The sequence below is a fragment of the Rhinopithecus roxellana genome, chromosome 13 (genome assembly GCF_007565055.1).
Source record: "Rhinopithecus roxellana isolate Shanxi Qingling chromosome 13, ASM756505v1, whole genome shotgun sequence".
In the NCBI taxonomy this organism is placed as follows: Eukaryota; Metazoa; Chordata; class Mammalia; order Primates; family Cercopithecidae; genus Rhinopithecus; species Rhinopithecus roxellana.
The window spans coordinates 60492726-60517847 of NC_044561.1; the positions used below are offsets into that span (position 1 = coordinate 60492726).

General features: G+C 38.6%; 3 protein-coding genes across 3 annotated transcripts in view; 2 read left to right on the forward strand and 1 right to left on the reverse strand.

Annotated features, from left to right (window-relative positions):
• CXADR (CXADR Ig-like cell adhesion molecule) overlaps nt 1-1523 on the forward strand; it is an 84513-nt gene extending 82990 nt beyond the window's left edge. The window contains exon 8 of the mRNA XM_010378093.1: nt 752-1523. Coding sequence (XP_010376395.1) covers nt 752-793 — 42 coding nt within the window. The 3' untranslated portion in view covers nt 794-1523. The remainder of the gene's footprint in view (nt 1-751) is intronic.
• Nucleotides 1266-20598, reverse strand: BTG3 (BTG anti-proliferation factor 3). Its single transcript, XM_010378096.2, has 5 exons — nt 20351-20598; nt 16598-16780; nt 12443-12580; nt 6204-6411; nt 1266-1947 (listed from the first exon to the last, which is right to left on the reverse strand). Exons 2-5 carry the CDS (start codon nt 16768-16770, stop codon nt 1708-1710), a joined length of 759 nt encoding a protein of 252 aa, XP_010376398.1. The 5' UTR covers nt 16771-16780; nt 20351-20598; the 3' UTR covers nt 1266-1707.
• On the forward strand, nt 19253-21740 carry LOC115892790 (formin-like protein 5). The gene has a single exon (XM_030915039.1). It carries the CDS (start codon nt 19849-19851, stop codon nt 20416-20418), a length of 570 nt encoding a protein of 189 aa, XP_030770899.1. The 5' UTR covers nt 19253-19848; the 3' UTR covers nt 20419-21740.
• Nucleotides 21741-25122: the final 3382 nt, after the last annotated feature.

The window sequence follows — 25122 nt, forward strand, 5'->3', positions numbered from 1 at the left end:
TTGTATTTTTAAATTTTTATTTTGAATATTTTCCATACATGGTTACTCAGATGAAAAAACCTACAGATGAGGACCAATTTGCTTATAAGCAAAGCAACAAATGCTATCTGCTAACTTCATGATAAAAATACTTGAAACTTTCCAACTTTACACCAATTGCCCACACATCTGTCATTATCACCACAAAACTCAAGGACCCATAAGGAAGCAGTGTGATGACTTTGAAAGTTATTTTTTTGTTTCCTTTCAATAATTTTAGTTAAAAAAATTAACTTGATAAAACACATCTCCCTTGTGACACTGATAAACGTGCTCACATTTGAATAGGCAGTCACTTGTAGATTTCAGGAAAAAAGTAGATATAGTTTAGAGATGTTAAAATTGTGTATGGCTTAACAGAGTACAATATTAAAACTAGAAAAGTCTCTGAGGTTTAAAAATGAGTTTTCTGAAGTTGCAAACACTTTAAAAACTGACTTTACATTTTCATACTATTGAGCTGTACCTTTATGATTTGTGCCGTTTTGTATTTCAGAATTTATCTTCCTAAAATATAACAATAATTTGTGGAATAGCCATAGCCATCCAATGATTTATTAGCAGGTTGTGATTTTTCTGGTAAGAAATAATTTAGGACTGCAAATTTAAAGATGAAGGTGATGGAAAAAGTACTGCTGATCTTAGTTTTTAAAAATTTACCTTTGGAGAAAAATCAAAACTCTTATAGAGATATCTCTTTTTCTTTTTGTAGTTCAAGTACCCTTACAAGACTGATGGAATTACAGTTGTATAAATATGAAGGACTACTGAAGAATCTGAAGTATTGTATTATTTGACTTTATTTTAGGCCTCTAGTAAAGACTTAAATGTTTTTCCAAAAAAGCACAAGGCAGAGATTAGAGCAGCTGTAAGAACACATCCACTTTATGCAAATGCCATCAGACATGTAAGTCAGATGTCATGTCAAAATTAGTACAAGCCAAATTCTTGGTTAAAAAAACCCTATGTATAGTGACACTGATAGTTAAAAGATGTTTTATTGTATTTTCAATAGCTACCACTAACAAATTTTTAACTTTTGATATGCATATTTTGATATGAGGTCTTTTTTAAAAAGTATGGTTAATAAACAGTTGATTTTTCAAAGGAAATTTAAAAATTCTTACGTTCTGTTTAATGTTTTTGCTATTTAGTTAAATACATTGAAGGGAAATACCCCTCTGTTCTTTTTCCCTTTTTTATGCACACAACAGAAATACGCATTGTCATGCCTCAAACTATTTTTTATTTGCAACTACATGATTTCACACAATTCTTTTAAACAACGACATAAAATAGATTTCCTTGTGTATAAATAACTTACATATGCTCCATAAAGTAAATGCTCAAAGGTGCTAGAACAGATCGTCCACTTCTACAGTGTTCTCGTATCCAACAGAGTTGATGCACAATATATAAATACTCAAGTCCAATATTAAAAACTTAGGCACTTGACTAACTTTAATAAAGTTTCTCAAACTATATCAATATATCTAAAGTGCATATATTTTTTAAGAAAGATTATTCTCAATAACTTCTATAAAAATAAGTTTGATGGTTTGGCCCATCTAACTTCACTACTATTAGTAAGAACTTTTAACTTTTAATGTGTAGTAAGGTTTATTCTACCTTTTTCTCAACATGACACCAACACAATCAAAAAAGAAGTTAGTGAGGTGCTAACATGTGAGGATTAATCCAGTGATTCCGGTCACAATGCATTCCAGGAGGAGGTACCCATGTCACTGGAATTGGGCGATATGGTTTATTTTTCCTTCCCTGATTTGGATAACCAAATGGAACAGGAGGAGGATAGTGATTCTGATGGCCATTCCCTCGATACATTCCTGGCTTTTTTCTGGGCAAAGGATGCCACATTGGAAGAGGTGGAAATATAAGTTCTGAAATCTGTAAGGAAGAGAACACATTAAGTTAATACAAAGGAAAAATTCATCATCTATGTTCCAGATTTCTTATTAAAGACAAAGTTACCCACAACCCTAAGAGCACATCTAAGTGACATTCCTATTGTCAGGTCTAAATACGTTAAAAACCTCACATGTAATAGGCGTATAATGTAAACAGGTGACCAATGTTTTCTGAATACATAAAGTAATGAATAAACTCAAACACAGTACTTCCTAAACAACGTCAACCAGAAAAGACCAAAACATGGAACAAATGGAAGTTTGGAAGGACATACGTGTTTTAGTCCAGTGGTTTCCACAGCTGTCTAAGCCAGGAGTCACTTGGAAGCTTTTAAACACAAAACATTGGAGCTGGAGGCCATTATCCTTAGCAAACTAATGCAGAAACAGAAAATCAACTACCACATGTTCTCACTTGTAAGTGGGAGGTAATAAGAACTTATGAACACAAAGAAGGAAACAACAGACACTGGGGTCTATTTGAGAGGGGAGGGTGGGAGAAGGAAAAGGAGCAGAAAAGGTAACTATTGAGTACTGGGCTTCATACCTGGGTGATGAAATAATATGTACAACAAATCCCTGTGACACATGTTTACCTATGTAACAAACCTTCATGTGTACCCCTAAACCTAAAATAAAAGTTAAAAAAAAAAAAAAGATAAACACAAAATGTTCATGCCCCAGCAGTGGTCTAATGAACAATAATAAAATCTCAGAACTAGAGGCCAGGTATTTTGACAAAGCTCCCCAGGTGATTCTGATGTAGCCAGTTTAGTATTTGTGAATAATAGTTTTAGATTATCCCATAGATCAGGTGGACACATTAGGTTCACATTTATTCAAAGTGTTCATACCAGCAGTTTTAGACCTCTCTGCTCAGAATGCTGCATCTTCTTAAATTTCTGATTTCGCTGATCTCTAATCTGCTTTTCTAAGTATAGGATTTTTTAAAAAATTATATTCTGTATAGCATTGCATTCACGATAGAAAATTCAAAAGGTACAAAAGGGTAAACTGTGGAAAGTCCCTCTTTTTTTATCTCACCCTTTATCTTAATCCTTCTCAGAGGCAACTGACACTAAACATTTTTTTAAATATACCTTTAGAGATATTCTATCCACATCTATACACATTTTAAAAATATATATGTACACTGGATTGTATCCTGCTTTTACATTTGATAATACATTTCAGAAAGATCAATACATAAAGACCTTTCTCATTGTTCTACAGCTAGATAGTATAGCAATGACTATAAATTAAATGATCTCCTATTAATGGGACATTGAGGCTGCTTTCAGTCTCTTACTATTAAAAAAACAATGATATGCAATAAACAAAACAATGCTGCAATGAATAACAGCACAGTAAATTCTAATATAAGGCTTTATAGGCATATTTTTGTTTCTTTTGGTAAATATTTAGTACCTAGGAGTGGAACTGCTGAGTAATAGAAGAGATACACATTTAACGTTAAAAACTGCCAGTTTTTCGAAGTGGTGGTACCATTTTACACTGCCACCAAGTTTATGAATCTAGCTGCTTCACATCCTTGCTAACATTTCACGCTGTCAGACTTTTAAATTGAGCAGTTCTGGAAGAACTAGTGTTTCATATGGATTTAATTTGCGTTCCTCTGATGATAAATGAGGCCATTCACATAACTCCTTTTGTAAAGTGTTTATTCACATCTTTTGCTCCCCCTGCCCTTTTTTTGAGATTACAGCAGGATATGCCCATTATTTTTTATTGTCTTTTACCTTTTACTAGTGATTTGTGAGCGATTTTTTTAAAGTATATTCTGGAAATAAGTCCTTTACAGATATATATAATGAGAATATTTTGTCCTAGTCTATGGTTTGCCCATTTTCTTAATGGTTTCTTTGATAAGCAAAAAGATGATTAATTTTGATGAAGTCCAGTTTATCAATTTTTTCCCCTTATTACTTTCTTTTTGTTACCCTCTAAAAGAAATCTTTGCCTATCACAAAATAAAGATTATATTTCCCTATGTTTTCTTCTAAAAGTGTCAGAGATTTATCTTTTATGTCTAGGTACACGATCTATCTCAAATCAGTATTTTTGTATATGGTGTCAGCTAAGTTAGGTTCTTTTTTTTTTCCCATGCAGATCATCCAGTTGTTTCTTGAAGACTTTCCCCCATTGAATTGCTTTGGCACTTTTGTTAAAAGGGGGAAAAAAAAAAAACCAACTGTATGTAAGTGGGTCTACTTCTGGACTCTCTATCCTGTGCCATCAATATATTTGTATGTTTTTAAACCATTACCACACTGTCTTGATGAATATATAATACCTCTGAATTAGTGTGAGCCCTCCAACTGATCCTTCTTTTTAAAAATTTTGAATCAATTTGTCACTTTCTAGAAAAAACCTTTTAAGGTGTTCATTGATACTCAATTGGATCTATGGATCTATTTCAGGAGAACTGACACAATCTTCATTTCTTAATCTGTGGAGACCCCTCTCTTGGGATGCCTTTTAGAAAACAGTAGAAAACAAAAATTCCAAGCTAGAAATTTTTTTGTCCTTACTTGATAAAACTTTTTTAAAGCTTGTGGCAATGCCAGATTCAAGATTAAAATACTAGAAAGAAAAAAAATCAAAGTGGGCCATTTGCACTAGCTTTCACGCAAGGACTCACAGTAGTAGTGTTTCTCTATTATAAAATGTTTTGCTAATGAGTATTATGCCAAGTAGAAATGTTTTCCTTAAAAAGCACGGAAGAGACACCTCAATTTCCATACCTTTCTGTTATCCTAATAGCCTTTCAACATGAGGAAAATAAATGCAATTTAATTTTAAAAGAAATCCTAAAAATTAAAGGTGAATTTGCTTGTAAAAAGTTAGCAGCAATCAACTTAATTTGAGACTTACATTCTTGCTTGAGTAACAACAAATAAAATTCTAAGGTAAAACTGCCACACATTTGGATGAATTCCAGAAAATTCAACATAGGTAATTTGCAATATATAATCCATCACACAGAGAAAAAAAATGTCTCAAATATTTATGACAAGGATTTTAAAAATGATCCTGAAGTACAAATACTATGTTTACTTATTTATGTAGGGAATCTCTCTGGAAGGATACTGGGGAAAAAAAACCTGGTAACGAATGCCTCTGTGGAAGTGGATGGGGAGAAAGAGGACTTCTCACTATTATACTGTCTTGTACTGTTTGAAGTTTCATAAAACCAGGTGCATGTTATAATATATACATATACATACACATATACATATATCCCTAAATTATGATAATCTTCAGAACTAATCTTCCCCTCAAGTCTAGGAAGAAGAATTCAACTGAGAAAAAAATAAGAAACCAAAAATTAAGTTACACTGAAATAATGTTCATTATGTAAATGTATGCTGAATTTAAAAGTTTAGTTTATCATACTAAAAACTCCAATATTCTGCTTCTTACTTGTTAGGTCTAAATTTTCATTTTCAGCTCAACCTTACCATAAACCTGTATGTTTCACTACATTTAATCAAAGCAAATAAGTAAAAATAAGTACCTTTAAAAACCAATAATAAGTACATGTACAGAATAAGGCTCAACTCAAAAAATCTCTTTAAATTGTTCTGACTTTAAAATATCTTTCCTGTTGAAGAATGCTGTTGGGTCAACAATTTTTTAAAGTCGATTAAATGTTCTTTGGTATGCAGATAAAAGTAGTAAATAAGTGAATGGATCTGCAAGTGCAGGCACACTAGCTATATGACTTTTCAACTAGGAAAGCAAAATGGGAGATAATGTTTTAGGCTTGAATAAAATATTAATTATAATATAATAAATTTAGAGAGGTTTCTCTTTAATCATGGAAAGGGAGAGAATAGTAAGTTAAACCCAGAGGTACAAAACAAAGTGTTACATACTACAAAAAATAAGTGCAAAAAATAAGTGGTAACTTTTGAATGAGATAAGAAATTTTAAAATATCGGGAATGTTTTACCATCATGAATTTTCTATATTTTGCCAATTTTTCTGAAATAAATTTATCTTAATTATTGTATAGTGAAGCTGACCTTTGATAAAATGACTGAGGATGCCTATTTACGTGCCAGAGAAACAGCTTTCCCTTAGCATCAGGGAAGGCAAGAACCATTATCCAGAATCTCAAATCAGAAACCTTGGGCAATGCCAAGCAGGACTACCTGAAACGTCCTGGCAATCCCTGCATATGCCTTTAAAACTGAGCTGTTTCATGGTTACCTGGTACACAGGACTTGCGGCTGCAGTCACCGAATTGGGTTTCACTTCCATTTCCTTACTTGTTTCTTCATCTGAAGAAGAGGATCCTGAATGATAATCAGAGGTAACCTTATCAAGGGCCCTAGTAACTTTCCTGGAGATCTCATCCTTGTTCTCATCTTCATTTTCAAAGCTGGCAACAATGAATGCATTGTTTTTCTCTCCATACCTACAAATAAAATTAAAAACTTACAAATCTTGAAGTCACATCAGCAAAGCAAAAAATGTCCATAAAAACAATTAAAGAGACTGGACATGCCATCAATCCAAGGCAAAGAAGGAATCATCACAGAACTTGAGCCTACACATTTAATATCCTAATACAGCTCAATGCCAGCAAGCAAACCAGTTTTCTACTTCTGTTCTATCTAAGTATTCATAAAAGTAACCCCATTTTCTTTCCTTCTTTTCTTTCTTTTCTACTAATTCCTAAAAAAATTGTTTAAAACATCAAAAAAGTCCATTGTTTTGATTATATTTTTGTATGTACCAATGAAATTGGTTGTACAATAAAACATTCTGATGTATTTTTATTTTTTTGAGATGGGTTTCACTCTGTTGCCCAGGCGGGAGTGCAGTGGCACAATCACAGCTCACTGCAGCCTCTACCTCCTGGGCTCAGGTGATTGATCCTCTCACCTCAAACCTCCGAAGAGGCTGGGACTACAGGAGTGTACCACCATGCCCAGCTAATTAATGTACATTTTTAGAGACAAGGTTTCACCATGTTGCTGAGGCTGGTCCCGAACTCCTAGGCTCAAGAAATACACCCACCTCAGCCAACCAAACTGCCAGAATTACAGGCATGCGCCACTGCCTGAAATTTTTTTTTTTGGGGGGGTGGGGGGACAGGTCTTGCTCTGTTGCCCAGACTGGAGTGCAATGGGTGTGATCTCAGCCCACTGCAACTTCCACCTCCTGGGTTCAAGTGATTCTCATGCCTCAGCCTCCTGAGTAGCTGAGATTACAGGTGCCCACCACCACGCCCTGCTAATTTTTGTATTTTTAGTAGAGATGAGGTTTCGCCATGTTGGCCAGGCTGGTCTTGAACTCCTGACCTCAGGTGATCCACCTGCCTCGGCCTCCCAAAGTGCTGGGATTACAGGCATGAGCTACCACGCCCAGCCCCAGTTGTACTTATAAATGTAACATACATCCTAGCAATTTAAGTCACAGATCAACTAGAAATTTCCTATAAAACTGACTTTAACCCTAATTAAATAAAAAAGGGGGCCTTTGTTTCTTATATTTATACTCACAAAAATGAGAACTGAGGCAGTTGAGATGAAAGAAAAAAGATTGTTGCTGAAGAATATAGAAGTTTAACTTAAATTATATTGCTTTCTTCAGAGTTTCCTAGGATAACTATTCACCTCTCATCTTAATTTTTTTTAAAGGTAAGATGAAAAAGTCTTGTTATTCTTCCAAAACATTTTTGAAGATTTTTGATTTTTTTATTAAGTTGTCAAAATATGTAACCTACACTGCTGGTTACTTAAAAAAAAAAATTCTGATATGTAGGAAAATAGTGTAATAAACTCAAGTAAAACCAAGAGTTTTTATTCAGTGGACATAGGAGAAACCCACAAATCTATTTAAATAGATTGCACAATGTCAACATTATGAAACAATTTCTAGCATCAGGACAAAGGACATTGTTAAGCAGTTCTTACAAAACACATAATTAAAGTGATTCTAAATTTGAAAAAAGATAAAAATAAGTAACTCTAAGAAATAATGTCAAGCTTTTGATTCAGTAAAAATAGTTAGCTAATGTTAATTCATTTTAAGACAGCACTCGTCTCAAATTATTTCTGAATCAGAATGGTTATCTATGCTAAACTGCTATAAAGCCTTTGAAAACGTACATGAGGCTGGGTGCAGTGGCTTATGCCTGTAATCCCAGCACTTCAGGAGGCCTAAGTGGACAGACTACTTGAGCCCAGGAATTTGAGACCAGTCTGGGCAACATGGCGAGACCCTGTCTCTCAATTTAAAAAAAAAAAAAAGAAAGAAAAGGAAATTTATGTGGAAATCAAGTAGTCTCATAGATCACACAGATAGATGAGTTCTATTTCTGCAGATAGGTATGCTGTCTTCCATTCCTATAGGCCAAATGAAACTATAAATACTGCTTAAATATAGTACATAACTTCGCTTTTCTATTCTTTTTCAGTTTACCTCATAAAAGTTGCTACAGGGGCCAGGTGCAGTGGCTCAGGCCTGTAATCCCAGCACTCTGGGAGGCCAAGGTGGGCGGATCATGAGGTCAGGAGTTCGAAGCCAGCCTGGCCAACATGGCGAAACCCCGTCTCTACTAAAAATAACAAAAAATTAGCCGGGCCTGGTATTATGCGCCTGTAATCCCAGCTGCTCGGGAGGCTGAGGCAGGAGAATTGCTTGAATGTGGGAGGCGGACATTGCAGTGAGCTGAGATTGCGCCACTGCACTCCAGCCTGGGCAACAGAGCAAGACTCCGTCTCAAAAAAAAAAAAAAAAAAGTTGCTACAGGATGGTAGAAAGGGCATTAGACTGATTTCTCATTGTGGCTCTGCCACTAACTAGCTCTGGTCATCAGGAGCAAGTCACTTAATTTCCCTAGGCCTTAGTTTCCTATATGCCAGATGAGAAAGCTGGAGCTGGCTAGATAGTGGCTGATCTACGGCTGGTGACTCTTCATAGTATAAAATGCCTAAACAGAAGCTGGACATGGTAGCTTACACCTGTAATCCCAGCACTTTGGGGGGTCAAGACAGGAGGATTGCTTGAGCCCAGGAGTTCACGATTACAGTGAGCTATGATCATGCCACCACATTCTAGCCTGGACAACAGAGCAAGACCCTCTCTCTAAAACAAAACAAAACAAACAAACAAATAAAATTCCTAAACAACTGAGTTCCTCACAACATAAAATCTGTGTTCTCTAATTTCAAGTTTACTTAGCATAAGGTTTTAACAATACACATTTACTCCATGTCCTCTCCACGGCTGGAAGACTCAACAAATTTCAAGACAATCAAGGGTTAATTCATGTGTTAATGACAGTAATATAACAATGGCTTAGGCCTATCTTTAGTTTTGCCCATTAATGGAATCAAAATTCAAAAACGGAAAGGCAAGAAATTTGAGAAAAATTCCTGCCTTTGTAGAAATAGAAACCTTAACCAAGGGCAAATATCTAATGATTGAAAGATCAGCATTATTAGCTCAGATTTCTTTGACACCCAATTTGGTTCTGCATTTTTCCCTTTGAACTATTTTGGTATGAGGGCTCTCTCTTCATGGTAAGAGAAGCTGCTGACTACACTACTATAACATTACAATGTGCAGTCAATCCCTTAGGAGAATTAGTAACACCTGGACAACTTTTAAACTTTCCATTTTTCGATGATCACTGGTAAAACATCAAGGCTAATTTAGTCATTTTGAAACAACCAATAATATCTAACACTCTGTATTGGGGGGGGAAAAACGGACTGCAGAAATCACCAAAAAAAAAAAAAAAAAAAAAGTTGTAAAATATGTTGAGTAGATAATGAAGCTGGCATCTACTCTCAGAACTTCTCATAGGCAAGATTTATTTTCTATTCTGTATCACTAAGTGATAACCTTTCTAACTATATGGCATTCTCTGTACTCTTGCAACATTTTATTCTGTCAGACAGAGTAAGTGAAGACTATGAAGAATGTTGAGTGCATCTCAATTTTTTTAAACAATCTTAGTCTCTAATATGCCAATGAGTTATTAAAGATTCTCAGATATTTGATCAACTGTACACTTGTTAGATCACCTTTAATTTTTGAAATATCTTGTCTTTCCAGTTTTGGTGAAAAAACACTTCTCAAAGTCTCTTTTTCCTCTGTTAACTTATGTCAACCACCTCTACTCAACTGCTAATACATCTTTCTTTTTGGGGTTCTGTTATTGAATGAACACCTGACATTCACAGGTGATTTCTATTAGCCGTGAAAAAAATCACATCCGAGCCAATGTCTGGCAAAATAGAAGTCTACTGAATGCAAAGGTTTTCTTCGATAAATAAGATGAAAGCAAAGTAGTAGTTTTTTCCTGCCAGGCATCATCAAGTAATGAAATGGATACTGAAGTAGAATGTCTGTATAACTAAAGTGTTTATGTTCAGGTACTGAGACTTATTTTAAGCATTTTAAATACATAGGCCCAAAATGTTTATATAATTATGCAACTTGTTAAACATCCTTGGACAGAAAAACTTTCCCCTGATGGTTTAGGATCATTATATTGAACATAAACTATTTGATTGTGTGATAACATAACTGTGCTGATTTTTTAGCTTTTTCGTTTTTGTCTCTATGTCAGACCATATGACATTTTTTGGTAGCATCTGACTGATCAACCCTCTTTCAAATGCTGCTTCTCACATTTTATGGGTTAAGAAACCACACAACTAACTTAAAAAACTGTGTGTTAAATAAGAGTCAACTAGGATCTAAGTGCAGGTCAAATTAAAAAGTAAACAATTCAATATAGTAGCTTTTTGACAGCTATTTCTTATAAATGGATGTCTTCTGCACAGGTTCAATGGCCAAAGTTTTACAACTCTGAAACTAGCCTAAAGCAAGTCCTAATTAGTCCCAGAATCTAAAAATGTTTATTTTCTCAGACCTAAATCTGAGATGGCTTGCTCCTCTATTCTATCCGAGAAAGAAGTATTGGAGAATGTTTATCACAAACCTCTACCACCTACACCTGGTTTCCCAAAGCAGTAAACTTACACCAACCACTGGCAAATCAGGTAGTAACCTCAAGCGGTGGTCCTGACAAAAGTTAATGGAAGAATAACCATGTAATTCAGCTCTCATGTCTTCACCTCCACCTTCGTTGCTGGAATCAGGTCAGTCTGTGACCACCCTGGGAGTACATAGTTAGGGTTCCTTCAAAAAGCAGCTTTACTACAATCAATAAAGAGGGCAGGTGGTCAGGTGAATTGTGCCTCAAAACCAAAAGGAAACATCCTAAAGGTAGAGCCACAGGAAAATTCTTGCAGGAGTTCCATGCCTCTGTTCTTCATCTTCCTGCTACTTAGAACATCCTTCCCACCTTGTCACCTGGTCAACCACGGCTCATCCTTCACCTCCCAGCTCAAGTATCACCTACTCAGTAGTCTCCTGACTCCTCACCAGATGCAGTAACTTTCTACTTTGTGCAACCCACCACTGCATTTTGTACACATTTCTGTTATAGCATAAATCAGATCACAATGTAATTTGCTTACTTTTCTTCTCCTTAATTTCAAACTGAACTACCTAAAAGCAGAATGTTGCTTTCATTTTTGAAAACCCCACAACTGAGTGCCCGGTCCACAAAGAATGGCTTTTGAGTGAGTGGAGTTCAAAAAGATTTCATACATAGCACTGATCTTTCATAACTCTATTCATTAGGAGATGAGAAAAATAACTTCCATTATGAAAATAAAACCACGAAAGTATCACTCAGTCACTTACATAACCAAAAAGGGGAGGCCAGGAGCAGTGGCTCACACCTGTAATCCCAACACTTTGGGAGGCCGAGGCGCGTGGATCACGAGGTCAGGAGTTTGAGACCAGCCTGGCCAACATAGTGAAACGCCATCTCTACTAAAAATATTTTAAAAATTAGCCGGACACAGTGGTGGGCACCTGTAATTCCAGCTACTCGGGGGGCTGAGGCAGGAGAATCGCTTCAACCCAGCAGGCAGAGGTTGCAGAGAGCCGAGAATGCACCACTGTGCTCCAGCCTTGGCCATAAGAGTGAAACTCCATCCCAAAGAAAAGAGGAGAGAGGGAGAATAAACAGAAACAGAAACAAACCAAAAGTGGTTACCCAGTATTATTTGGAATTAGCTTCTTAATTTGAAGATAAACAGACAAGTGCACCACCAATTAAAAATAGACACCTAGCGGAATCAAGGTGTCTACTACTTGGTCTACAATAAGCTTCTTGGCAAAGCACTACTAGAAAAGCCCCGCCTGATCAGTTTCTTTTTTCAGCTGTAAAGCAGGAATGTAACCAGTCCTTCAACATCACCTCCAGAAAAGTATTTCATAAAATTTACATCCGAGAGAGTTAAACCACCAGCTCCTGGCCATAAAGATACACAGGCAGGTTGTACATGACAGAATATGTCATAAAATTAGTTCCAGCATGGTCATCAGTTCAGCGTCCAAACTTGAGAACTCACCGACAGCACACCTCACATGGGTCCACCCACAGAGTGAGCTCCTTTGGCAAGCCCAGGTCACTATACAAGATGCAGCTGTTTTCACAGGCTTTCAGGACATCAGGATCAACTCTCTGAAATTTATTGACACGAATACATCTACAACAAAGTGGAGTTATATTAATGGATTTAAATGAATTTAATCATAAATGCCGTTAATATCTATTCATATTTGCCAAGGTGACTAATAAAATAGTAATAAAAAATACCCTGGTAGAGAACCTAGGAGCATATCTATCCTTATAAATAGATAATAAATGTGAACTATAGACACAGAGGCAGCCTGAAAAAAAGATGGCACCTATGTGAGCCCAAGAAAATCACTAGTACTGGGTCTACCTCAGTCTACCCAGAGTCTTGACCACCCATGTACATTAAATGAGCAAGGAGTATGAAAGTTACATGAAATTTAAGAACTCTGAAGGCAAAAGTTTCTATAGGCGAAGTTCCCATACAAAAAAATCTCTAACAAAAGGCCTCATCTAATGTTTCAGATGATATTTGGAAACGCTTATGACAAGTTCTGATCTGTCATTAACTTGCTTTTATATCTCAGATAATAAAGTGGTAAGATGACACCCTTGCTTTACCTATAACTGTTCTATATACGGGATAAGTGAAGGACACAGATTCATTCATATCACATACTTATGATTAAAATACCTAACATGTTATTGGCTTACTTCATTTAACTTCTATTTACCCAAGGACTTTTATTTAAATAGCTGTCAAAATTAAGTGAGGAAAATTTCTAAACCAATAAAGGCTCCGTCTCATCTTTTTTTAACCTATTATACCACACCTACCTAATGGAATATTTAAAGGTGGCTTAGAGTAAATACAAAAAATACGCATTCTGTTAAATGTTAAATAAGCATTCTGATTAAGTAGGGAAATAGGACCTATGAAGGAAAAGTATTTACTGCCTACAATCAAGAATCAATCAAGAGAATTTAGATTTCAGCACTAATCCTAGTATTTCTCAGGTGAGCTTAGTTAAGTCACTGTACCTCTTCCTCAGACCTGAAACTATAAAACATGGAAATACAAGTTAATTGATAAATAGTAATTATACTGTAAAACATAATGATATAAAGACTAAATATGCTATTTAAAGTTTTTGTAAAAGTTAAATTATTAGTTGGTTTTAATTTCTATTTAAAAAATGAAAAAGTTCTCAATAGAATAGGAATACGTGTTTCTACATAATATTAATAAAACACTTTTTAAAAATTTATTATGCAATGGACAATTTCCTAAATGCTTTGCATGTATTAACTCTTAATTCTCATGATCATCCTGTGAGTTACTTTTTTTCCTCAGCATAAAGAAAAAGGGAGGCAGAGAGAGTTTGAGTAACTTCCCCAAAATTATACAGCTAGTAAGTGATGGATCTAGGGTTCAAATCCAGGCCACTAGACTCCAAAGAGCAAGTAATTTCCCTAATACTCAACTCTGCTTATATGTACCTATCTTAGCATCACCATTAACTATATAACAAAGGCAAAGTGAGAAAAACTATTTTCTAGTATGTAAAATACTGCTTGGTCCTTTTAAAAACATGGTCTTATGCTTTAGATTCTAATACTGTATAGGATAATTAGAAAGATCCCATGTGCTCTGGGACCAAAAGCGGTTAAGGATAAAAAGATGTATCTTAGATGTGTTTTTCTTATCTACAATAAAGGTGATAACAGGCTCTAAGCTTAAAATTATATATAAATATAGATGCTTCAACAGAGACTATGCTTCAACAAAATCTGCATACCTTACATATTTTGTACTTTTTTTTCACTCTACATACTGACTACTTACCCATTAACTACTCTTCGAAAACAAAATTTTAAAAGTTGCGTAAAAATATTCTCACTTAATGTTGACAGTTTAGTTCTTTCCAATTTTTGCAATTACAAAGTGTCAGAAACATCCATATTCATACGTTTGTATTTCTAATTATATTTCTAGAATAGATTCTTGGGAGACTAATTGTTCAAAAGGTATGACTATTTTTACACATCTTGATAATATTGCCAAATTGCTCTCCACAAGTATCTTATTTATATCGTGGCAAAACAATTTCAACTTACAAACATTTTGTAAGAGAAAGAACACTCCAGCTACTCTATGGACTGAAGAGTCTCCACCTAGTCTATGGACTGAAGTTTCCACTAACTTGGTTAATCTTATATTCCATTCATTTTTATAATAGTAACAACCCACTATTAAGTCTTTAGAGTTTTCTACTTCAAATACAGCTTTAAAATGACTCAGTAATGATACTTCTGATCACATGCCAATTTAATCTTGTTTCAGTTTTTTTTCTCAAGTTTTTAGAATTAATGGAAATGAAATTGTACAGCTTGACCTTTAAGTATTTACTTGACAGTGCCTTCTTTTTCAGTAATAGTATGGTGGCTTGGCACTTCCAAAAAGCCTTCATCTAATGTCAATTAAATCGAAGTAAAAAGCCTCAGCAGTTCTAACTTACAAAAGCTGTTCACTCTATCAGAAATGAAAATACGCAGAAAAAAATTAAAGATAATCAAGTGATAAGATAAAAAATGACTTGAGCCTGTGTCAGCATGCACATTTCTATTTTAATTCACATTTTCCAATTTACTGGAAACCTCTTTGGATTTAAAATGAAATGGAAAATATTCTATTTTGATTCTCTTATTGGCAATAGAACACAAGCTCACTTGACTTTCAGTACATGAGAAATTAGCAAATAATATGTTTGCCTCCTTTCTAGACTCCTTGAATAGTCCTGTACTTGCAAGAGCTCAGTGGCAGAAAGGAAGTCCTTCTGACATCAAAGCACAAAGTGTTGATTTGTGTAGGAAACTTTGGGGACATCAATATAAACAAATAAAAGAGAATTTCTGTAGTTATCACTATAGTCACTGCTCCACTTTTATTTCTTGTGGCCACATCCACAAATGGGACAGTGTTTGACAGCTGAGTTTAGCAGAACATTCTCAGCTGAGGTTCCTGAGCAGTCACATAAATACTAGAGTGAGCATGCCAGGGCATGTTTTATAGGAGTCTGCTCTTCTTTACTTTAAGCTATAAATGTACCATATAAAGCAGAGTACAAAAGACAGCTGCAAGTGAGAATTATCTTCCTTCTCAGTGCCAAAACAGTGGTAGCACTGCAGTGTGCAGAAAGCCCACGAAAATACAGGGTCATGTAGACCTGAGTTCAAATCCCAGAACTTTGGCCAGGCATAGTGACTCACGCCTGTAATTCTAACATTCTGGGAGGCAAAGGCAGAAGATCGCGTGAGGCCAGGAGTTTGAGACTCACCTGGGTAACACAGCGAGATCCCATCTCTACAAATTTTTTTTTTTTTTTTTTTTTTTTTTTTTAATTAGCCTGGTGTGTTGGCGCACGTCTATAATCCTAGCTACTTGGGAGTCTGAGGCAGTAGGACTGCTTGAGCCCAGGAGTTTGAGGCTGCAGTGAGCTATGGTTAATACCAATGCACTCTAGACCAGGTGACAGAGCAAAAACAGTATCACAAAAAAAAGCCCCCCAAAAAGCAAACCCCAGAGCCAGCATCTACTAGTCGTGGATCACAAGTGAGTTACATTCATCTAGAAATTAGTTACACTGGCTTCTACCACAAATATATAAATGAGATTATTCTTGTATTAAGAACGTATCAGGTGTCCTAATAATCTTAGTTTCCTTTTTCCATAAAACTTTTTTTTCAAAGAGCATAGATCATGTAATTTACTTTTAGATACAAGATTCACTTCTTTCAACTCCTACCATGCCCATTAATGTGTTATTAGGGGTCCTCTAGAATTGTGAAAATCCTTAAGTACATGTGATAAACAGAAATGCACTGTTACGAGCCAGGCTATAACCACAAAAGACTAACTCCTATGACCCCACAGCATTGGCCTCCTGTGTCCAGGCAATGGGACTCCACCACTCCACTAACAAATACTGTTTTAAAATGAGTAAGGAGAAAATATACAAACATCCCAGAGTTGTGTATTTTGCAGATGAAACACCTGTAGACATGATCTGCACACCCTTCAATCATCTGGCGTTGAACCCACCTCAGGGGTTGATCAGCCTCTGCTTAATCCAATCTAATCCTTTACCTGTAGGCCTGTCCTTTCGATGGTTTTTCTGGATACCAGTGATTTTTATATTTTTCTTGAAGTATTAGGGTCAATTTCTCAGCAAACCTCTCAACTGCCTCTTTTTTCAACTTATCATGTTTTCGAACTAGCCTTGTGAAAAAGAAGACAACGGCAGCAATTTCGTTCTTCATTTTTTTTTCCCTGCAAAGATAAAACATGTTTCCTCAAAAAACCAAAATAAAAAAACTGGGAAGATGAAGCTCTGTAAGATATACCTCCTTTACAGCTCTCCCCTTCTTCTCCTTCCAATTTTATCTTGTATTTCTTTGGCTTATATCTGGAGTAGAGAACAATCTACTTATCTTTATGCCATAAAGGCCTTATTATAAAATACTACTTAAAAATCTTATAACTTAGCTTCATGGAGAAGTTCCATAAACAGAGCACATTGCTCCTGTTGGCTAAAATAAAACCAGATCTATCAGTAAAAGAGAAGCACTATAATAAATGATACTACAACACAGATTTTACTCTGTGTGTCAATATTTAGCTGCGATAATCTAAGTTTAAAATTCTGTGAAATGATTTGAACTTTAAAACACAAAAAAAGTCTACTTTAAAATCTAGAACTGTAGAGTCGTTTTGTAACAGAAAAGTTCAGCAGTTCCTAAAAAGGTTAAACATAGAGTTACCATACGATGCGGTCAATTCTACTATTTTTACCCAAGAGAAATGAAAACACATGTCCACACCAAAATCTTGTACAGAAATGCCCATAGCAGTATTCATAATAGCTAAAAAGTGAAAACAAGTAATATGCCTACCAACTAAGGAATGGACAAATATTGTGGTATACACATGTATGGAATATTACTCAGCAATGAAAAGGAATGAGTACTAATACAAGTTACAATATGGGTGAACCTTGAATACAGAAATGCCCACAGCAGTATTCATAATAGCTAAAAAGTAAAAACAATCTATTATGTTTACAAACTAAAGAATGGACAAATACTGCTGTATACACATGTAATGGAATATTATTCAGCAATTAAAAGGAATGAGTACTAATATAAGCTACAACACGGATGAACCTTGAATACATCAAACTAAGGGAAAGAAGTCAGTCACAAATGACCACATATTGTACGATTCCATTGATATGAAATATCCAGAATAAGCAAATCTATATAGACAGAAAACAGATTAGTGGCCTAGGGGTAAGTGGGAAGCCGAGAAAAGGAGCATTGCTAATAAGTAGAGTTACTTTTCAGTGTGATAAAAATATATACTAAATTTCACTATAGTAATGGTTGTACAACTTTGTGAATACACTAAAACCATTGAACTATACATTTTAAATGGGTGAATTGCATGGTATAGAAATTAAACCTCAAAAGTGTTATACATAAAAAATTTCAGCATTGACTTTCCGTAAGTACTCTTTCAGGAAGAGAGATACATTTATCCAGAAGTTAAGAGACACAGAAAATAGTGGCTCTATCAGGACATATTTAAGAAATGGAAATTCGAGTCACCCACAGAAACACAAACTAAAAAAAAAAATCAGAGATTTTAGCTATATTTTGGATTGCCTCAAAGGACTTTAAAAATGGTATATCTGATTTATCATTGATTAATCCTTAAAGGCAAACCCTTGTCCTAAGCTTGTTTTGATGTATGTTCTGTCTCTACTCAGTGAGCTCATTCATCTGGCTGCTGTAACCTGGAGTTATTAAGATGCTGCATTTAGTAAGCAACATCACCTTTTTAGGGAGCCAATTACGTATTAAAGACATACAGCCTCTGCTATGTTTAGCATAAAAACGACTAACCTAGCAGTAGTTTGTGTTCCCACATTTCAAAAAAAATAAAGCTGATTGTTAGCTTTCTTTTCTCAAACTGCTCTTTAAGTCTCTCTTCAGAATGTGATTCCTTTATTCCAAGTGCAAATTCAAACAAGGAACCTCACTGTGAAATAAATTCTACACAGTTATCTGAGAGGTGTGCTGGCAGCCACAGATAGCCTGATCCTGGAGGGGAAGGCATACAAATCTTCCTCCCAGAACCCTAGAATGACAAATTCACCTTCCACAGCCTGCTACGAGGCACTGGGCATGGGTCCACACACGAGTGTGCAAGTACACATAACCCCATAACCCCAGCTCACCACGACTGCTGTGCAGCCTCCTCCTGAAAAATGTGAGCCATTTCCACTTTATAAAGCTACATTTATATTCCACCCCGATACGATGGAAAAGAAACCCCAAGGCAATTTAACATACGGGTTGGGAAGAAAGTTTTGCTGATGGAACTACATTAGCCTCCACTCCAGCAAAGCAAACAAGGAACCACACTAAAGAAATTTACTGAATCTTTAACTAGATCATTCTCCTCATTCATTACATTTGCCAACTATGTGCCACATATCTGAGTTCTGCATTTTTGTTTGCTCTGCTTCATATAAAAAAAAATACGAAGGAAAGAACCACTTAGTGGTTGCTTTTGGTTGTAACACAAGATGACTCATTTGGACTTTGTTTTCCCCGTTTGAAGAAATGATAGCTGAACAGCTGAAAAATAAGCCCACTCCCACCAGTATTCTAGGAGTACCAAAAGGTGAAAGAGGGAGAGTTACAGTCAGGGAGAGAACCACCAGAGGCAGGCAGGGCCAAGAAGACCTCAGGCGTCTTGAGTAAGTAGGCGTCCTCCACCCACACTCAGAGCAAAAGGCTCCCATTTTAAATATCGCACGGTGACGTCATCCTGGGACCTCGTCACCGCGGCGGCTGCTCCTCAAGTTCTACTTTGTTCCACAAGGCTCCTCTGCTCACGGCTGCGTGGATAAAAACCCAAAAGGAATCAAGCTCGGCCTCGCAGGAGTTTATAACTTTGTACTTTTCCCTCCCTTGTAACGAAAAGCTAATCGCAAACGTTTCTAGGAACACATTTTTCTCCTGATAGACGTTCCCAAGGTGGAGGGCGCGAGAAGACTGGTCCGTGGGGAGAGGAGCCCCCGCCCGGCCTCAGCGGCGCCACAAAGCCGGCTCCAAACCATGAAGAGGGGAAATAATTTTCCAAGGGGCTGGGAGTTGGACTTTTCCAAGCCATCGAAACCTGCTGCTAGGCTCTCCCGCCGGGGTTTTAAGAGAGGTAGGTGAGGAGGCATCAAACATCTCCACCCACTCTTGAAAGAACCGCCTTGAGCTGCGCCCAACTTCTGCAATCCCGGTTTTCCCCAAGTTCAAGGGGAAGGGCCCTGGCGCCCCATGCCCAGCCTCCCCGACAACATCCTCGCCAGGGTGCGCCCGCCCCGCCAGCCCGCGGCTCCGCTGTCCCTGGCGGGCGGCCCTGGGTTCGAGGACCCAGCTTCCCAGAGGCGCGACTCTCCAGCAAACAAGCGGGGCTCCAGAAAACCCACCGACGCGAAGCGGGTGGGCAGAAGGTGGGAAGCCGCGGGGCTGTCGCCCACCCGGAGGCGGAAGATAACGCGCTGTGGAAACGTGGCAGGAGCCTTGAGGCGGCGTCTTTTTCCTCAGGCGCCCGCCGAGGGTCCCGCGGAAAGCCTCGCGGGCCGCCCTCGCGGCCCGCAGCCCTGCTCTGACGCCGAGCGGGAGCCCATGCAACCTGGTTCCATCCCCTGCCCCTCCCCTGTCCCCGGTGCGCCGCCCGCCAGCAAACCTTCGACGTGGCCGCAGGGGCGCCGGGACCACCCTCCCCCGATACCCACGGCCCCGCCATGTCTGCCTTTCCCCGGCCCGGTCTCCTCACCGCCGCTGCCGCCGCCGCTCTCTGGCCGGAGATTCGGCGGCCCAGACCGTGTCCTGGCCGGGAACTGAGGGCTCCGCCTCAACGGGCCCGCGCTCGGCAACAGGGAGCGCAGCGAGCCTCGTCCGGCGCGTGCGGCTCCCGCGTCGTCGGGCGGCCAAGCGCGCGTTGAGAGGACTGGCGGGCGAGCGAGCGCGCACACGAGCAAGCTCAGCCCCAAAGCGGCGCGCAGGGGGCTCGCGGCCCGGAAGAGGGGAGGGGCGATGACCCGGGAAAGGGTTGGCGCCGCGCGGGATCGGCTCGCGCGCCTGAGGGGCGGTGCCGGGGGCGGGGCTTCGCCGCGAGGCCGCCCCTGAGCCCCGGGCCTAGCCGCAGGGGAGGCGACACACCCTCACCCTGTCATGAGCCAGGCGGAGATCCTCGACCGCGACGGCGCGGTCCGTAGCACCGCGGGCTTCCCTTCCAGGCAAAGAGCGGCGCTGAGGGCCTGTGGGACCCCCGCCCGGCCGCCCTACGTGCGTCAGCGCCTTCGGGGGGTCGCGCGGGCTCGGTCCTTTCGGCTGTCTAGGCCTTTTGTTTCCGCCTCAGGTCTCTCCACGCTGCGCTTGACACCCTCAGGGCCAGATGGCGAGTTCTAGACCCAGCTCTCTAGACCCGGGGTTTCATGGGGGCACGGACTCGACGGGAAGGGGGATTTTGCATTTGTGGACAGATCCTCATCCTTCTTGCTGTAGTTAATTACACACACGTTCACCGTGCAGCCGCCCTGCTGTATTTTAGGCGGTTGTTGGCACTCCTAGTTGGGCCCTTCCCTGGCCCGTCACAGCAGGGACTGCCTCCTGTGGACGCTTGTGTGCTACCCTGGCACCGGCCACTGTGTTTTGCACAAAGGAGAGGTTCCAAGGATGTTGGCTAAAGGAATGAAGCCTTGAGAGTCCAGGCTTTCTATTTCTGAGCCACTCAACTCAAGGACTTCCCAGATGGAAAGCTTCACCTTTGAGCAAATACAAATATGGAGAGGGAACATTAACTTTCTGAAGAAAAGAAGGAACATCTTTGTCAACCTTTTATATTGAGTTAGCACCATGGTCTTAGTTTTGGGAAAGCACTTTCATACATCCAACTGGCGGGAGGAATACAAGATATTCCTACCTTTTTATTATGATTTTTAAAAGAGGGCTAAAACACGTTGTAAATTACTTAAGAACTGAATGTTCAAGTTATACAGTATATTGGCCAGATTCCTTACTGCCCACTAGGCCTGGGAGCATGTTTTCGGCTCAGTTGTATGAATGTTTTAAATTTTTATTACTGATGTTTGTTATTATAGCCTATTAGCAATTCAAAATGATAATTTTTTAGCAGTAATAAATATACCATCCCCCAAACAGTACAATAAACTTTATTTGTAAAAAAAAAATTACACTGTTCTAGGACTAAGTCTACTTACTGGTACATTTAAAGAGGATATTTATACCTTGGAGTCTTCTAGGAGGTGTGAAGGTGTTTTTATTTTAAAATCATAAGCTGATAAGGTTATTTTTACACATAAAGGCCTTTAATTCTGCAGTTTCATAAAATAGCTAGGTAACCACCCACACTACTCAAAATTTGTCCAGAAATTTCTATAGTTTAGGATTAATATTTTGTGTAGTATTTACAAATCTATGGTCCACATTTTCCAGTCTTAGAGCAGTACCATATTCAAAAAACACAGGCAAGAACCTGAAACCCAATTTCAAAATGACTTTAAAAAAATTCTCAGGCTGGGCACTGTAGCTCATGCCTGTAATCCCAGCACTTTGGGGGATCAAGGAGAGAGGATCACTTGAGCCCAGGAGTTCAAGACCAGCCTGGCCAACACCATGAAACCCAATCTCTACAAAAAATACACAAATTAGCCAGGTGTGGTGGCACGCTGCTGTAGTCTCAGATACTCTTGAGACTGGGGTGAGAGGATCACCTGAGCCCAGGAAATTGAGGCTGCAGTGAGCTATGATGACATCATGGCACTCCAGCCTGGGTGACAGAGCAAGACTGTAAAAAAAGAAAAACATTTCTCATAGCTGAACACTGTGAAATAGACACATAGCAAACAATATATCTTAAACAGTTTTTCTCTCATCCACTTCTCTTGCACACACAGTATTTGTTTTTATGTCTCTTTCAAAACTTGATCTACTCTTGTGTGCTTCAGATTCTTTTCCCCAGCTCTCTTTCCTTCTGAGTTGGAATCACAAAATCACAAATGAATTGGTCCGGCAGGGCAAAGCCCTCCTCTTTATGGGACTGGAAGAGGAGAGCTGCTATGAACTAAATGTTTGTGTCCCTCACAATGTTCATATATTGGAGAATAAATCCCCAATGTGATGGTATTGGAGGTGGGGCCTTTGGGAGATACTTAGGTCCTGAGGGTGGAACCTTCATGAATGGGATTAGTGCCCTTAGAAGTGGAAACATGAGAGAGATGATCACTCTCTCCGCTCTCTTGCCAAGTGAGGATACAAGCAGAAGACAGCAAACCAGGAAGCATACCTTCACCAGACACGGATCTGCTGGCACCTTGATCTTTAACTTCCCCACCTCCAAACTGTGAGAAATTTCTCTTGTTTAAGCCGTGCAGTCTTCTGTTACAGCATCCTGGAATAAGACAGGAACAGAGCTGATGTAAATAATTACAGTAGTTTCCCCTTATCCATGGGAGGATATGTTCCAGGATCCCCAGTGGATGTCTGAAACTGCACATGGTACCAAACCCTATGTATAATTTATAAATTAGGAACAGTAAGAGATTAACAATAATTATAATAACATAGAACTATTATTATAGTATACTGTAATAAAAGTTATGTGAATGTGTGCTCACTCTCTCTCAAAATATCTTATTGTACTGTACCCTGGTAACTAAAACTAGTAAAAATGAAACCAGGGATAAGAGGGAACTACTATACACATTAATATGTATTTCCATTTCACAGCTAACTTTAAGATACTCACTTCTATTGTGTGTTAATGGTGTAGTTTGCTTTTAGCACCAGTGGTTTCTTATGAAAATGAGCCACTGTAATAGGTCTAGGGCTTTAAAATCACAGGAATCATCATATACGTCCTGTGGTCGTATCTCGGATTTGCAGAGAATGCAACTTATAATCAACAAAATCTGTGAAATAGCTTTCAAAATTAGGACTTATTTTCACTAAATAACTATGTGATTCTTTAAAATCCTTTGAACTCAAGAATTCAGCATTAAAAACAAAACAGTCGGCGGGGCATTGTGGCTCACGCCTGTAATCCCAGCAGTTTGGGAGGCTGAAGCAGGTGGATCACCTGAGTCAGGAGTTGGAGACCAGCCTGGCCAACATGGTGAAACCCCATCGCTACTAAAAATACAAAAATTAGCCGGGCGTGGTGGTGGGCGCCTGTAAGCCCAGCTGCTCAGGAGGCTGAGGCAGGAGAAAGGCTTGAACCTGGCAGGGGGAGGTTGCAGTGAACTGAGGTCATCGTGCTCTGCACTCCAGCCTGAGCAACAGAACAAGACACTATCTAAAAAAGAAAAGAAAAGAAAAAAAAAAAAACAGTCTTGGGTACCATCTTCTCAATTCACTTGTCAGGTTTGAATCTGAATACAAAATACTTTTTTTTTTTTTTTTTTTTTGAGACGCAGTCTTGCTCTGTGGTCCCGTCTGGAGTGCAGTGGTGCAATCTCGGCTCACTGCAAGCTCCACCTCCCAGGTTCACGCCATTTTCCTGCCTCGGCCTCCAGAGTAGCTGGGACTGCAGGCACCAACCACAATGCCCAGCTAATTTTTTGTATTTTTAGTAGAGACGGGGTTTCACTGTGTCAGCCAGGATGGTCTCTATCTCCTGACCTCGTGATCCGCCAAAACAGTCACTTTTATAATGGACATGGAGGATTTTGTGTTATGTTAGTTGCATTAGCTATGTAGAGAAACTGATATGTAACATAAAGGATGTTACATTACATAGCATATGTTACATTACGCTATGTAACATCAAGGAAAAGTGTGTGCAGCCTTCTGGGGCCTTTGGAGGTCCAACAAGTAGGATCTAAGACTATAATTTGAAGAACACTTCAACACATTTCTTCAAAAATTTCCCGGATTTAGCCATGTAACTAAATTAAAATAAACTAAATCTACTTCTCTTGCGTTAGCTTCTTAAATATCCATAAAGCAGCAGTGGTTAAAATATAAGCATAAAGAAAATTTGCTATCTTCATTATTTTCTCCATTACATCATGCAATAAAACTGACTTCCAAAAGTCAAAACACAAACTCTCTTGATGAATGAGGCAATGGAAACTGGGCACACCAACCTCCTATTTTGAGTTGTGTCGTGGAAACTCTCCTCCCTACCTCAAAGAGGCCTCAAACTTGGCTCATCTTTTTCAGAAGAAAATGTTTTAATCAAACTTTTCATATTATTGTTTGGTAATTGTTTAGGATTTATGTGAACTAGGTTAGGGTGACGTATAACTTATGACACTCAAGTGGGCCAGACACTCTATGCTTAGGTAGAGCTTCATATTGGAAATCCCTGGTGTAAAATTTCCCTGCTTGGCAGGAGAGGTGCCATTGTTGTTGTTGTTGTTGTTGTTGTTGTTGTCGTTGTTTGGCAATACTCTCTTATTGTCCATGCCAGCAGAGAAACTGACTTTTATTAGTGAGTAATGCATAAACTCCCAACTTTATTTTAGTATATGTGCTGCCAAAGCAAACACAACTCCTATCTTTATTTTAGTACAACAAAATTAA

Coding starts and splice junctions, on each gene's coding strand:
- LOC115892790 (XM_030915039.1), top strand. CDS start 19,849: ATGCCCAGCCTCCCCGACAACATCCTCGCCAGGGTGCGCCCGCCCCGC.
- BTG3 (XM_010378096.2), bottom strand. CDS start 16,770: ATGAAGAACGAAATTGCTGCCGTTGTCTTCTTTTTCACAAGGCTAGTT. Junction 6,412..12,442: donor CCATGTGAGGTGTGCTGTCG/GTGAGTTCTCAA, acceptor TTTTATTTGTAG/GTATGGAGAGAAAAACAATG. Junction 1,948..6,203: donor CCGCAAGTCCTGTGTACCAG/GTAACCATGAAA, acceptor TCTTCCTTACAG/ATTTCAGAACTTATATTTCC.